Genomic DNA, 14,328 nt, shown 5'->3' on the forward strand with positions numbered 1-14,328 from the left:
AAGTTATTTGCAATACAAACGAGCATTTAAATAAGCTTGAACTAAAATATCTTTCATAGTGTCTTGGTATTTCTTTCTGTAGAACATCTGAGGGCCAAAAAGGCCGAAATCCACTGAGCTACAGACATTTAGTAATACAAATGAATCATTTCATTATTTTAAAGTGATGGGTTTTATTAGAGCAAGTCTATCCATACGTCCAGAGATGTAACAGTTAAACATACAAAAAACATCTAACATCATATTTTTTCTTTTCTTTTTTATTAAATACTGTCTGTAAAAAGCAGGTCAAGTTCACAAATAAAATGCAAACATGCGACACAATTGGGGAATGCATAAGGGGAGATACCGTGAGGGTAGTAAAAAAGAAAAACATTGTCTATTTATAATTATTAACAGTACATATGTTTACATTCCTTTTTCTTGTACACAATAATAAATGACATAAGCGTTGACCTGTAGATAATATTGACGAGAGATCACGAGAATAATGTTTTCTGTTCAGAAGATCTTCTGCTAAGACCTGTGCTTTACAACAACATAAGTAAAAACTTCAATACGCAGTGTTTTCTTCAGATGATGCCTGTTTTTCTCAACACAAAATAAAATCTAACACGTTAAGATGCAGAAAACGGATTGCACGCTTCATAATGAAATGCAGTCTAATAAACACTGTCGTTGGCTTCCACCCCTGTGAAGTTGAGACACAAAATGCTCAAAGTAAATACAACATAATATAAAACTTACAAAAGTTTCTTAACACACGAGTTTATATTCCCATGCATAGAACCAGTATGCATTAAACTCCGATGCTTAAAACACAAACCTATGTCCGACGAAACAATTTTACCATGGTAACCACTGACAAAATACCATAGTTGCTACAGTATTGTCTACATCAGACAAAACAACAGGGCAAAAAAGCTTTTCTTTCATGGCATTTTACATATTTTGTGACACGTAACTGCTTTTTTTCACAGATCCAAAATCTTTCACGTAACACTATATTAACCATGAAATGTTCTGTGCATCAGTATCTGCATTAAATGAGGACGGATAAATTGCTTGTAGCTGGACGTTTCATTTGTTTAGTGAGATGCTTTCAGAATCACGCGTGCCCTTCTTAGGTCACACCGAGCTACCACAATTGTCAAATCAGTAACAAAAACTGTAGTTACTATGGTATTCTGGTGCAAGCTATTTTTGTAAATGAGCCAAAAGTTTTTGTTCCCAAATTATTTTAACCACATCACAAATGGTTATTGCAGTGTCTCTTTAAAACATCCCGGTTCCATTTTAGATGTCAAATCTAAACCTCTAAAAAACAACAACAACACTACTACTGAACTGGAGCAGAAATTCACCAAATCAAAAAGGACTTCATCAGTGTGGTAAGACTTTGGCTAAAGGAAAACCGTACTTGTGTTGTGTTATATAAGCAGTCAGATGTACATCACAATAAAACAAAGGACAAAATCGATTATTTGGCCAATCTGTCTCAGTCCTTCACAGACCGAACGGAAAAATAAACCGTGACGAGTTTGGAGAAAACGCTGAACCGGAAAGCAGTTCTCTGGCCGAGTGCGTATGTGTGATTGACAGCTGTTTAGTATTCGTCTTGTGTGTCGTCCGGGACATCCTCCTCCTGCGCGGGAGCTTCGTGGCCCTCCCCGCCCGCCTCCTGTGTGCACATTTGACTTACGTAAATCACGTCATGCATTTTCAGTTCCATCTAAATGTGTGTTTGTGACTGACCTGCTCGTCTGTGGAGTACAACACCTCCATGAGTCTCTCCCCGAAGGCTCCGCTCTCCTGACCCTGCTCCTGACACAAGAGCTCCACCTCCCGCAGCTTCCCGAAGTAAAAGTCCCGCTCCTTCTCCACGCCTTCCAGCGCTAGCTTAATTGTGTTGAGCTGTGAGATGAAGGATTAGACACATCATGTCACATTGGCTTGATTTTGTTTGTTTATTTCTGGATTTGAATGGTGTTGGTGGGGTCAGGAGGTCCACCTGTTCGTTTAGTTGTGTTACTTGAGCAACTAGCTCTTTCTCTCCTTTAGCGGGGGTCGCTGACAGCACCGGCAGCTTCTTAGCGGACGAGGGTCGGGACGTGGTGGTGGTGCTGGAGGCTTTAGGGGTTGTGCTGGCTGATCTAGTGGCTCCTGCGTGCGAATGGGTTTCAAGTGAACGATTCAAATGTATAAACGCATGTAAAAGAATGTTCAAGCGACCTTTCGTCATGGATCGATTGACTTTGAAAGGAGGTTACCTGCACCTGCGGTGGGGGAGCAGGCGGCGTGGAGGGATTTCTTCGGCAGGTTGAAGATCTGCTCTCCGGGATCTGGAGGAGGAATAGCATCCTGTCCCTGTCGCGCCTCCAGCGGCTCGTATTCCTTCCCGTCGTAGTTGGCATCGAAGAACTTCTTAAACCACTGAATGAAGTCCAGGTTGTCTTGAAATCGTCCCTTGACAAGTTTCTCGACAGGGATGATCTAAGATGCGGGAAACAGGAAGTGAAAACGAGGAAATAACATCATGCAAATAGATTCAACTCTTGCAGCCAGGCAGGGTTTCACATTGGTCTCACCTTGTCGACGTTCATCCTCTTGAAGGAAGCCTGCAGGAGTTTGAAGTTGTGGATGTATTCATGCTCCAGTTTGGCCTGGAACTTGACCTTCTTAAGACTGATGCAGCCAGGAAACAGCATGTCCATGAACTGACAGTACGCCGCTCCTGTAACGCAGAAATGATCTCTAAATTTCCACTAAACCCAATTACACAACATCACCTTTTGATTTTTTAATTTAAGTTTATTTGAAAGGGACCATGTACATTTATAACATTCATGTGTCCATATCATGTATTGTACCGAATTTAGCCCACAGGCTTATTTCCATCCCTAGTTAAAAAAGTTTAAAACACACATATAAAGTTGTGCTCAATAGTTTACACACCCCTTGCAAAAATTGGTTTTGAAAAAATTGGTTTTCCCCTGGAAAATTAAGGTTTATTTTTAATTTAGTCCTGCCCTGAGCAAGTGATTTCACCAAAGAAATGTTAACATTAAGTTCACATGTTAAGAATAATAACAGAATTACTCAAAATAGCCCGGGGCAAACGTTTACATGCCCCTGATTCTACTAAAATGGTAAATAATATAATATAGTTACTTATACACATCCCGTCAGAGCAAGAAATAAAAGGAAAGAATATTAAAAAAAATCAATAAAAATCAAGGGTCAAAAAATTTGTGTTAATTTCAAATAAGATTTTAAATTTTATTCAAACAAATCAGATGTACACATCCTAATTTCTTTAGGTAAAATATTCCAATTAATAAGAGCTTTCACTGAGAAGACAGATCGTCTAAAGTCAGAGCCTTTCAGTATCAGAGTCATCCGAGGAAGAGCAGCAATAAACTCCATCTGATTTATCCGAATCAATAAAACCGGCCCAGGGAGAGATCTATCTATCTAATATAAAAATGGCACGTCTACGTCATATTGATGGAGATCAATGTCCTGTTTCTGTCTTTAAGGTGGAACTGGACGTGATCCAGGGGTTATTCAGTGTCTTGGTGAACTGTAAATAACTCTGACCTGAGCTTAGGTGGTGATGTCATACCAGAGCACAGAAATGTGCAGACACATTTCGACCAATGAAAACCCATGAATTTAGGGCTGATGGATGCAATTCTTAAATGATTCATTAATAACTAATCATTTTAATAAGTAATTATAATGGCACAACTAATAATTAATACTAATAACTAATAATTATTAATAATTTTATATTAATTAAACAAATAATTGGATAACAACAGATTTTTCTTTAACTACCTAAATCTCCAAGATTACGCTCAATTATGACTAAAATTATAACTATGATTATTTTGCCCGATGTTGAAATCACAACAACTCATTGTCGATAAATAGATAAATTAATAATAAATATAAAATTTGACAATGGATTCGACTTAATAACAATATTAAAAATGGATGTGAAAAATAGATCAAATAAACTGAATCCATACATTCAAATAAATAATATATAAATAATGAAACTAAATTATTAGACAATCCGGCCCAAATTTCTTTTACTTTGATTATTTTGTTTTCAGAATTGTTAGAAGACAGCGATTCATTTCACAGCCCTACATACGAATGATGTCACGTATAGTTAAGCTTTTTAGAAAAAACATCAGCTTTTGATATATTTACTGTTTGTCAAAAATCTCATCAGTTAGAACTGATCTCAGAACTGATTGTGTGAATGAATTACAATGAACTTGACTGAATATCAAAGGACTCAATGAAGAGTGTAAATGGTTTCTAATGACAGCTGTGATTAAAAACAACACCGTTATTCCAGTACACTCACTAAACCTGTTCTTTAAAAATAGTGTTTGTGATGTTTTTTTAAATCTTTCATTATTACATAACATGTCTAAAATAGTTTTTATGTGCCCCAGTATAAATTTGCCAAATGAATAAATGTAAATCTGCAGTGCCCCAGTATGAATTTCAAGTTTTATTTATTTGTCGGTGTAATCATTATCATTATACAAATAAACGGATCTATATGCAACATGGGAACATAATTCATGCTTGTAAAGGCGACGCAGTCGTGCATTTTAACCGGTCCGAAAACACAAACTTGATGTATACTTCCTTACATAAATCCACGTCTGTGTGTTTCCTTGCAACGACTGAAGCACACAGGCAAAGAAAACATGACGAAACTAAAGCAAGTTTCAAAATAATATCGATCATCTTATTTTGACTCGATCATTAATGGCCCCTGTAGATGGACATCAGAATTTGTTTGTGCAGATCAGGGAAATTGAAGCAGAAAGGAGAGATGATGAGTTAGAAGGAGGAGAGACTTGATAAACAAACTACTGGACATCCCCGCCAGTCAGGTCTCAGACGTTAGAGGAAAATGTCTCAGGAAAACCTTTGACAAGTCTGTTAAACTGCATTGTTGCTCAGAAAAACATTTGTGTTCTGTACTTCCAGAAATGAAATGAAATATTAAATTTTCTAGCACTAGTTTCGGACATATTTGGTCCAGTTTCACAGACGAGGTATAAGTCTAGTCCCAGACTAAAATGAACGTGTGACCTGTCTAAACTCAACCATAATTTGCCCAGATCAGTGCAATTGTTTTGTGTCAAGACGCACACCAGTAATGTATTCTTCTAAGGCATTTTTATAAAAGTGACATATCTTAATTCAACTAAGGCATAATGGTTTAAACTAAGCTGTGTCAGTGAAACCGGGCCTAAAAGGTTGTCAGTAACTATGGCCAAGATAACTATGTGCTAAGCATGTATGTATAATACATTATAAATGTAGTTTTTAAGCATTGTAATGCACCTTTTAATGCATAAATATTATAGTTAATACATTATAACACTTAGCAATTCATTATTAAACTACACGTTTAAATTGGTTATAATTGTTCACAACTACATATAATGCATTACAACACACACAAAGGGCATTTTACCCTTTAATAATTCTTTATAATGCATTTTACATACCTGCTTCAAAGAAAGTGTTACCAAAAATGATCTCTCCTTTCATTATTTCAATCCAGTGCATGCAAACATGATAATAAAGTTTATGTTAAGTATGTTGAAGATACTTTAATATTTTAAAATACATACAGTTTTAACTTTGTATTTTTATTTAACTTTATTTTATTGATGCATCTGGCAGATGCTTTTCTCCAAAGCGACTTACATTGCATTATACTAGACATTTGTTTCTAATTTGTGCAATCCCTGGGATCGACCCCATGACCTTGGCGTTGCGTACGTCACGCTCTCACCACTGAGCTACATGAAGGTATTGTATTGTGCATTGTGTTGCATTCTTCTAAACAGCGGGTTTTTCTGAAAAACATGGGCGCCTGTGTCCCAGTAGTGCTTTAGGTCCAGCAACGCCCCTGCTACCCAAATACATAAAATAATTTTATAATGTCATGCATGACCCAGATTTTGACCTCATTACAATAAAAAAAGTTGAGTTTTCATAATGCCTTAAACATGAATCGTGGGTCAGGTTTATTCTGTATGACTAACAGCGTCACTCATCGGACACAAAACTAATGTATCTATATTTAAAGGGTGCTAACAGGACACATCCGTGTAAAGCCCGTGTCATGATGTGGAAGGTCTCACCTGATGAGAGCTGCTCAACTTTAGTGTAGTTTAGACTGAGCAGGTCATTCACCCATGCGGTGATGTCATGCCTGCTCATAGTCTCCTGAGTGATTGAGGTAGAATACACATTGACCGCCATCCCCCAGCTGTGGACGAGACACACACATCATCACTATCATCATCACAGACAGATGTAGACACACAGCACGCTGGCAGATGATCTCAAGAGAATAGCACTAGAAACCGAATACCTTCAAGATGATAAAATGTGGTTTTAATGTTCAGAACAAGTGTTTAGTGACTGCACGTTATCACCACGTCGTTGGCATTGAACATATGTAAACACATTTGCAACACATCCATAAAACTGAAGGCATGTTTAGAAACCAGTCCCGAAACTGGAACTAGAAACAAAATTGCTTGAACAACTGGTCTTATGTACACAAAACAAATGCCGGAGACGGACATATCGCATCTGTTACAAGAGTTATTCACTTCATTAGACATTCTCTGAACTTTTTATATATAAAGTGTTGCTTTATATAGCCAATACCAAAATGTTTCAATCTTCTGTTATACTCATAAAGAATATGAAAACACTCACCATCTGAAACTCAATAGTTTACATTGTCAGGTCAATATATTGGCCTTAATAATTAATTGTGAGAAAATGACTTAAATGGATAGTTCCACCAAAAATGAAATCATCATCATTCACCATCGTGTGGTTAGAAACCTGTGTGACTCTTTCTTCTGTTGAATATTTTGGGAAATGTTTCGGTAGTTTTGTATTCCTACAATGGAAGTCAATGGGGTCCGACGTTCTCGAAAATATATTTTGTTCCGCAGAAGAAAGAAAATCAATCAGGCTTGAAATGGCATAAAGGTGAGCAAATGATAGAAGAATTTAAAGCTTGGACCGTTTTGGAGGACTCGGGTCTTTTGTCCTCTACAGAAACTCTGTTTACTGTCTTTGAAACCCAGAACACCAATGTAACCAGTTCTAAACTCATCTCAAACTAAGACTTGGTCATGAACAAACCTTAAGTAAATTGCCATTTTTATTACTCTTGCAGGTAAATGAAAAATACTGTTGCTTATTTACTGATAGGCAAAGTAAATAGATTGTCGTATAGTGTAGTATTGTATTTCAATAATTATACTATTGTATAGATATAGTCTTCATCATCACACGGACGATAAACCTTCACGTAAATGATACAAGATTTAAAACTCCTGTTTGAGGATAAATCACGTTATTTATTTAATAAACCCAAGTACGCAGTGTGTTTCATATATAGTTGTTGTGCTTAAAGAGCAGACATTCATCTAAATTTAGCAGGAAAGATAAAGAGTTTAGTAGAATGAACGATGGGGGGGAATCAGCAGAGCCCTCTGGGTGTCAACAATAGCACCCATCAGAATCAACGCATAACGTGTTTACACATCACCAACACTCGAGTGCTTATTTCTACCCATGCAAAAAAAACATAAACCATCATTACTGACGACATGCACACCAAAATAAAAACCCTGCGCGTACTTTTAATACAAACAAGCAATGAATTACGTCACGCAACGGCTGCGCGCCTAGTGAGTACAGGCCACGCACTGTCAAAACCTGGAAACGCGTCCTGTCAGCGAATATCTCCAGAAATGTCTCTTTTAAATCACATGCATGTTGTTTTAAAATCCTAAAAAGCAAGAATGCATTCACTGGAAGGCGTTTTAAACGTGTTTTAATATCACTGCAGCACCGGGGAAACGCCATATCTGGCTCAGTAAGAGCCCCGCCGTAGCGCATTACGCAGCCATAATGGAAGTCCGAGGTTCCCGGTACGCGCGTTTTGTAAATGCATTGATAAAAGAGAAATGTTTGGAACATTTTCGCGTAAACGAATCGAATCCGGTTGGGACAGAGCAGGGCGTTTCTTTGTAAAGCTCCCGGCGGATGGTAATGGCATTGGTTTACCTGTAGGCGCGCTCGCCGCGCACTGTGTTCTTTCTATAGGGAATGATGTTGGTCCCGTTGTCCGGAATGATGTCGTTGTTGTTCTCTCCATTGGGGGACAGAGCTTGTGTCGGACCGGGCATTTGGCTCTGTGAAATACTCGAACGGACGAGGAAAGGGAGGTCGGGGGCTTGTTCCCTGTCTTCTGCTTCTGCTTGTTTTCTGTAAATCCCGTGCGTGTATCTGACTGCGAGTGTGTGTGTGTGTGTGTCTCTGCTGCCTGATTCACTGAGCTTCGGTCATGTGACTATGGGAGGGGTGCGGGTGGGTGAGAGGAGGAACTTTGGCTTCTAACATCATCATGCATATAATCTATACATTTCTCTCCAAAAGCATAGTTTCCTCCAAAATGACTGTGATGCATCCAGACCGACTCATTTTTGATGTACAGTATGGCCATTATTTACAGTAAGTGTTATATAATTTAATATAATTCATAATTTAATGCAAGCCTTTTTACTTCAATGGAAGGTTATGATAGTTTACTAAAACTGTAATCAAATAAAATAATGGCCTTAATTTTTTTTAAAAAACGTTTAAGAAAATAGGAATATTACCTCAGGAATACACTAAAATAAGTTTGAGGCACTAAAATTATTAAATAAAAATGAAGCTAAAGATAAACTCAAGTTATATAGCAACTTAATAAAATATAAATAAATAATACAGTTACATAGACATAACAAAATTGCTAAAGATATTAAGAAAAACAAATAAGGGCCAATTCAAAATATTTTTAAAACTGACAATAACTCTACTTCAAGGTCCCCATTCTGGCCATAAAAATAGTATTTGAAGAACCCCGCTCACATTTTTACCTAATATAACATCTTAGCATAATTAGATGTGTCTATCTTATAAAGATAATTAAAGGAATTTTTTAGTTCACCCAAAAATATAAATTCTGTCATCATTTACTAGCCATTGAGTTACATTTATTTGTAATGATGAACACAGAGAAATATATTTGGAAGAATGCTTATAACCAAACAGTTATTGGACCCAATTGACTCCCATAGTAGGAACAATTCCAATGGTAGGCCGCTGATGTCATGCCTCGCTGCCTCGTGAACACGCCCCAAACCCCTGACACAAGCTTGCTCCCCTCCTCCTTTCTCTAATATAAAGATGAAATTTCAATGGTCATTTTTTTCTAGCCACCTGAATTCCTTCCCTACTCATCCTCTCCAGGCCATCTCTCCAGCGGTTGTTCCTGCTCTCACCCACATTATCAACTCGTCTCTCATCACTGGTACATTCCCCACAGACATCAAAGAGGCCCGTATAACCCCGCTACTGAAGAAACCCACTCTTAGATAACTACAGACCGGTATCTCTCTTTCCCTTCATTGCCAAACTCTTGAGTGTGTTGAATGTAACCCGCCCTCCTCCTTTCACACGCAGACCAACCTCCTGGACAGCAACCAGTCTGGTTTAAAGATCGGTCATTCCCCCGAGACTCCACTTCTCTCTGTCATTGAAGCCCTGAGACTGGCAAGAGCCGCCTCAAACTCATCTGTTCTTATCCTACTGGATCTATCTGTCGCCTTCGACACCGTTTACCACCACATCCTCCTGTCGACACTTAACGGTATAGGTGTCTCTTGAGTGGTGCTACAAAGGTTCAGGCGTTACCTCTCAGACAGTGTTGGGTGTAACTAGTTACTAAGTAATTAGTTACTGTATTTTAATTACTTTTCCCTCGAAAAAGTAAAGTAAGGGATTACTCATATGTTTTCTGTAATTTAATTACAGTAACTTTTGATGTACTTAAACTAAATACTTTGTTAAATATATGCGTGTGCAATAGTGTAATTGACATCAAAATTCAAAGTCTTACTTTAAAATCTGTGCTCACATTTGTAATACTTTGGTCAGTTAATAATATTATTTATTTGAATGAATTAAATAAGCCGTTTCATGTCTATCCTTGAATCACTTAACTAATCAAGGTCGATGTAGGATATAGAAAGTAATTAGTAATGAGTAACTAAATACTTTTTGGACAGAGTAATTTGGACAGTAATCTAATTACACTATTGAATATGTAATGAGTAACTAGTAATTAATTACTTTTTCAGAGTAACTTGCCCAACACTGCTCTCAGATAGGTCATTTAGAGTATCCTGGAGAGGTGAGGTGTCTGAGTCCCACATCTCGACACAGGTGTGCCTCAGGGCTCAGTGCTTGGACCGCTGCCCTTTACCGTATACATGACAATAGGCTCTGTCATTCGGAAACATGGCTTGTCCTATCATGCTATGCGGATGATACACAACTCCACCCATCATTTCAGCCTGACGATCCGACTGTTTCGGCACGTATTTCAGCATGCCTGAGCGACATTTTGCTCTGCATGAAGGACCATCACCTGCAACTGAACCTTGCAAAAACAGAACTGCTTATAATCCCGGCTGACCTGAAGATTCATCTCAACCTCTCCATTCAACTGGACTCATCTACCATCACATCTTCCAAAACGGCCTGAAACAGATGATCAGGTTAACTTCACGGATCATGTTGCCCAGTCCTGTAGATTCATCCTCTACAACATTAGGAAAATTACACCTTTCCTGTCCGAGCATGCTACGCAAGTCCTAGACCAGACTCTCCTCTTGTCCAGACTGGACTACATCTCTTTATTCAACACCTGACCGATATGTTCTGACTTCTGTTTCTTGTCTAGATTTTATATCCATAAAGAAAAAAAAGAAAAAGATCCTTAGCTTTGTATACTGTGGAGGGCTATATGAGACCAGTTTACCTGCACTTTTGCTTTTTTGTCCTTATGTTGTCCCAATTGCTTACATCGTTAACCTCATTTGTAAGTTACTGTGGATAAAAGCATATGCAAAAGGAGTAAATGTAGCCAAAATTGTTTGCTATCCCACATTCTTCAAAATATCTTCTTTTGTGTTCATCAGAACCAAAAAAATATAAAGTAAAAGACTAGCTATTAGAACACTCTGTGGTTGTTCAATCATTTATGTATTTTATTTATACACAAATGTGTTGATACATTGGAAGTACAAAATGTTTTAGAACTGACATGGGGTGAACTAAACTCAAGTTAAAGGTACAGTTATAACAATTTTGCAGTAAAATATCCAAAAACCACTAGTCAAGTGTTATATATTTTTTTCAGATGAGCACTTACAAGATCTCAAAGGCTTGTGAATCGTGAGAAAAATCACAATTTTAAACAGTGACACAGGGCCGGGCAGTCGCATGTCAATGGCGTCATATCAGTGTTACCCTTGTTACCGACTTTAATGACGTAGAAACATATGATTAACATGATTTCTCTCACCCGTCTGATTGATGGCCATCAGCGGTGGAGTTGAAGTCAACAGATCCCAAAATTCCACACTCCTTCACAGCGTCATTCAGCTACGCAATTGTTGTTGTTTTGAATGCGTGTTTTTACAAACTGTGGCTTTAATAAGCAAATAGATATTTATTGACATAATTATAAAAAATTATTAATCCAAAAATATTACCCACTTCATGTTATAAGTGACATTTGGTGCACTTCCAATCTTTGAGTTCCAAGTATTTTGTTCCATTTGGAAATACGCAGATTGTTTCAAGATTAAAAAAATAAATCCAGAAAAAACAAAATCGAAAAGGACTGAAATGAAATGAAGTAAGATTCAGCTAATTTGTGCAAACTACTTTGTGCAAAATAACCTGTTCATGCATCACTCAGAGCATTACACTTCTATAATCATCCATTCTTGGAGAGACGTTATACCTACAATGCTGCTCTTCTCTACAATATATAATGTTTTTCTATAATGCCTTCAAGTCTATAATGCTGACACAATGTCTTCGGTCTCTTAAAATATTTGCACGCTCAATTTCTTGCACGTTCCGTTTAACATACCTGCCTCTGGCCATTTAATGTATACATCTAATATCTACACAATGGAGCTTCTGTACACCTACACTTATATCTGCACCTTATCTATATAGTCATTTGCATTGAGCTGATCTTTGCTTTTCTACCTCACAACCCTGTACTTGTACTCTGCAGAATGACAATAAAGTTGAATCTGATGTCATAGTTACAATGAAATGTGTAGCGCAACAGATGTATTTCCTTTAGTAGTCTCAGACTTTTTAGTCTAACTCTGTAAGTCAGGTTTAAGTTTGTTTTCAGAAGTTAGTAAGCTGTTCAACATGCTGCTTGTGATCAAGATTATTGCATTTCTATTGCACCAGTCAGTTCAATTGCCTTTTGTTTGCTTGTCCGGCCCCTAAAGACGGAAAATGGGCTTTGCTGCCACTCAGTATTTAGTAAAAACTTGTGCCACATGTGAACCGAATACATAACATCAATTTATAAGTTTCTCATTCTAATACATCCCAGCAAAATAACCCATTCAGTGCATTTGCTCAAAACAGGAAGTGTGCTCAGAAGATGAAGGTTACATAAAAAAGAAAAAGAGAGCAAAATAAAACAGAACAAATGTGTGTCAGTGACGTTATTCATTTATTGATCAAGCCACCATTTAACATATAAAGTGACATTATAGATCGTATTGAAGCATCAATGCACTTTAATGTAATAGCCACACACTGCTAACAAGCGAGCTGCTCTTCCTGCGCGATGTTCAACAACTTAAAGACAAAATCAAACACACGAATCGACAAAAGAAACAAAATGAAACGATGACTCAAGTCATGCAAAGCTAAATCTAAGCCGCCCAAAAAAGATACGACAGTCATAGTTAAAGACATCACCGTATATAAGCTCGACTCACCCGTAAACTCAACAGTTAAATCCGACAAAACCAGCTGCGCGTCTCGGTTCGCACCCCACCCTCCAGCGCCCTCACACTACACTCAGCACAGAACGCGAGTCCGCCCCGTCGTCGATGATTGGCGGCCACTCCTTCCTGCCATCCGCTGATTGGTTGATCGATACAACGGATGCTGTTTAAACTCTTCGGCCCGCCCTCCTTGTAGACGATTGGTTGAAAGATGCAACGGATGTTGTCTTTTGTAGCCAATGAGAACGCAATGCGCCGCTCATTGAAGAGTGTGTTGACGTTTCCTGATGTTTTAAATGTGTATGAGGTATAATAATGCCTTTATTTATCACGAACGCAAACGCCTGATTTCTGAAGCCTATTCTGTGAATATTTTTTATTTTATTTTATTTTATAAAGATAATCTATCGCTATCATCCCGACGAAAATATTGAACTCATTTCTACCGCTTTTAATCAAACAAGATGATCATCAAAGTGGCAAATACGCGGCTGTCTTTGAGTGTTCTCTATTAAAATATTAATAATTAATATTAATTTTTTTAAACATTTTTAATTCCATTAATCTCTGTAACAATGTGTTGAACGATAATAAAAAGCTCTTGTTCTGGAAGATCTTAATCAAGAAGATAACAACATAACATATTTATTTAATGCATTAACATTAAATTAAATTAAAATGTCCATTGTTCTAAACAGCTTTGCTTCTTAAGAAAAACAGGAAAAACACATAAAAGGTAAAACACAGCACAGTGAACGGTGTTTAAAGGAAAAGCAAGAAAATTCTAGTAAACAATATCTAATATCAGCAGTCTCCCGGTGAGCAAGCCAACACTGCCCTGTGGTGAGGAACACAAACTCCAGTAATAAATAAATGGAGTAAAAACAACCTTGGGTGAAACCAGACTCAGCCGGGAGGCCCAGATCTCCTCTGACGTGTCACAGCTGCACTCACTGACTTTCATTAAATGTTGCTGATGTTTATGAAAAATAGGGAGAGATTTTTAGTTGTGATTAAGAAAATTTCATTTGTTGAAACTGTTTAGGTCTAATGGGGTCTTATTTTGTGACTGATATGAGATAAGAATGTTATGAGCAGTGAAAATAGGAATGCCATAATGTAACTGAGTGCAGCTATAACTTCAAACTGCTGTCACTTGATGTAAGTTTAGCATTAAAGACTAAATATTGTAAACTGAGCATTAACGTGACAAGTAGTCCGTCTTTGCTCTTGGTTTGGGATGGGGTTGCCTGAGCTGGAGCTTGCATGGTCAGTCAGTCCGCAGGCTCTTGGAGGAGTTTGGCACGGGATGTTCAGCTGGAGCTGGTGTAATCTCTATTTAGGGATGAGCATATGACGTTCATCTGGGCTT

General features: G+C 37.7%; 1 protein-coding gene across 3 annotated transcripts; it reads right to left on the minus strand.

The window, feature by feature from the left end:
• Positions 1 to 239: 239 nt before the first annotated feature.
• mapre2 (microtubule-associated protein, RP/EB family, member 2) lies at positions 240 to 13,027 on the minus strand. 3 transcript variants are annotated; one of them, XM_056737740.1, is made up of 7 exons: positions 12,948 to 13,027; positions 6,189 to 6,316; positions 2,589 to 2,734; positions 2,271 to 2,493; positions 2,012 to 2,163; positions 1,756 to 1,914; positions 240 to 1,681 (listed from the first exon to the last, which is right to left on the minus strand). In XM_056737740.1, exons 2-7 carry the CDS (start codon positions 6,307 to 6,309, stop codon positions 1,607 to 1,609), a joined length of 876 nt encoding a protein of 291 aa, XP_056593718.1. In that variant the 5' UTR covers positions 6,310 to 6,316; positions 12,948 to 13,027; the 3' UTR covers positions 240 to 1,606. The 3 variants fall into 3 exon arrangements, with proteins under 3 accessions (XP_056593718.1, XP_056593717.1, XP_056593716.1); XM_056737739.1 differs by lacking the exon at positions 12,948 to 13,027 and adding an exon at positions 8,143 to 8,420 and having other exon boundaries at positions 2,277 to 2,493; XM_056737738.1 differs by lacking the exon at positions 12,948 to 13,027 and adding an exon at positions 8,143 to 8,419.
• Between the last annotated feature and the right edge of the window lie 1,301 nt (positions 13,028 to 14,328).

The sequence above is a fragment of the Triplophysa dalaica genome, chromosome 23 (assembly GCF_015846415.1).
Source record: "Triplophysa dalaica isolate WHDGS20190420 chromosome 23, ASM1584641v1, whole genome shotgun sequence".
Taxonomy (NCBI): Eukaryota; Metazoa; Chordata; class Actinopteri; order Cypriniformes; family Nemacheilidae; genus Triplophysa; species Triplophysa dalaica.

What these genes read in the sequence shown, in the direction of transcription:
- mapre2 (XM_056737738.1), bottom strand. Translation starts at nt 8,264, where the DNA reads ATGCCCGGTCCGACACAAGCTCTGTCCCCCAATGGAGAGAACAACAAC. An exon ending in CGCGGCGAGCGCGCCTACAG is followed by an intron (nt 6,317 to 8,142) that starts GTAAACCAATGC and finishes TCTCGTCCACAG; the next exon opens with CTGGGGGATGGCGGTCAATG. An exon ending in TGTACTCCACAGACGAGCAG is followed by an intron (nt 1,682 to 1,755) that starts GTCAGTCACAAA and finishes ATGTGCACACAG; the next exon opens with GAGGCGGGCGGGGAGGGCCA.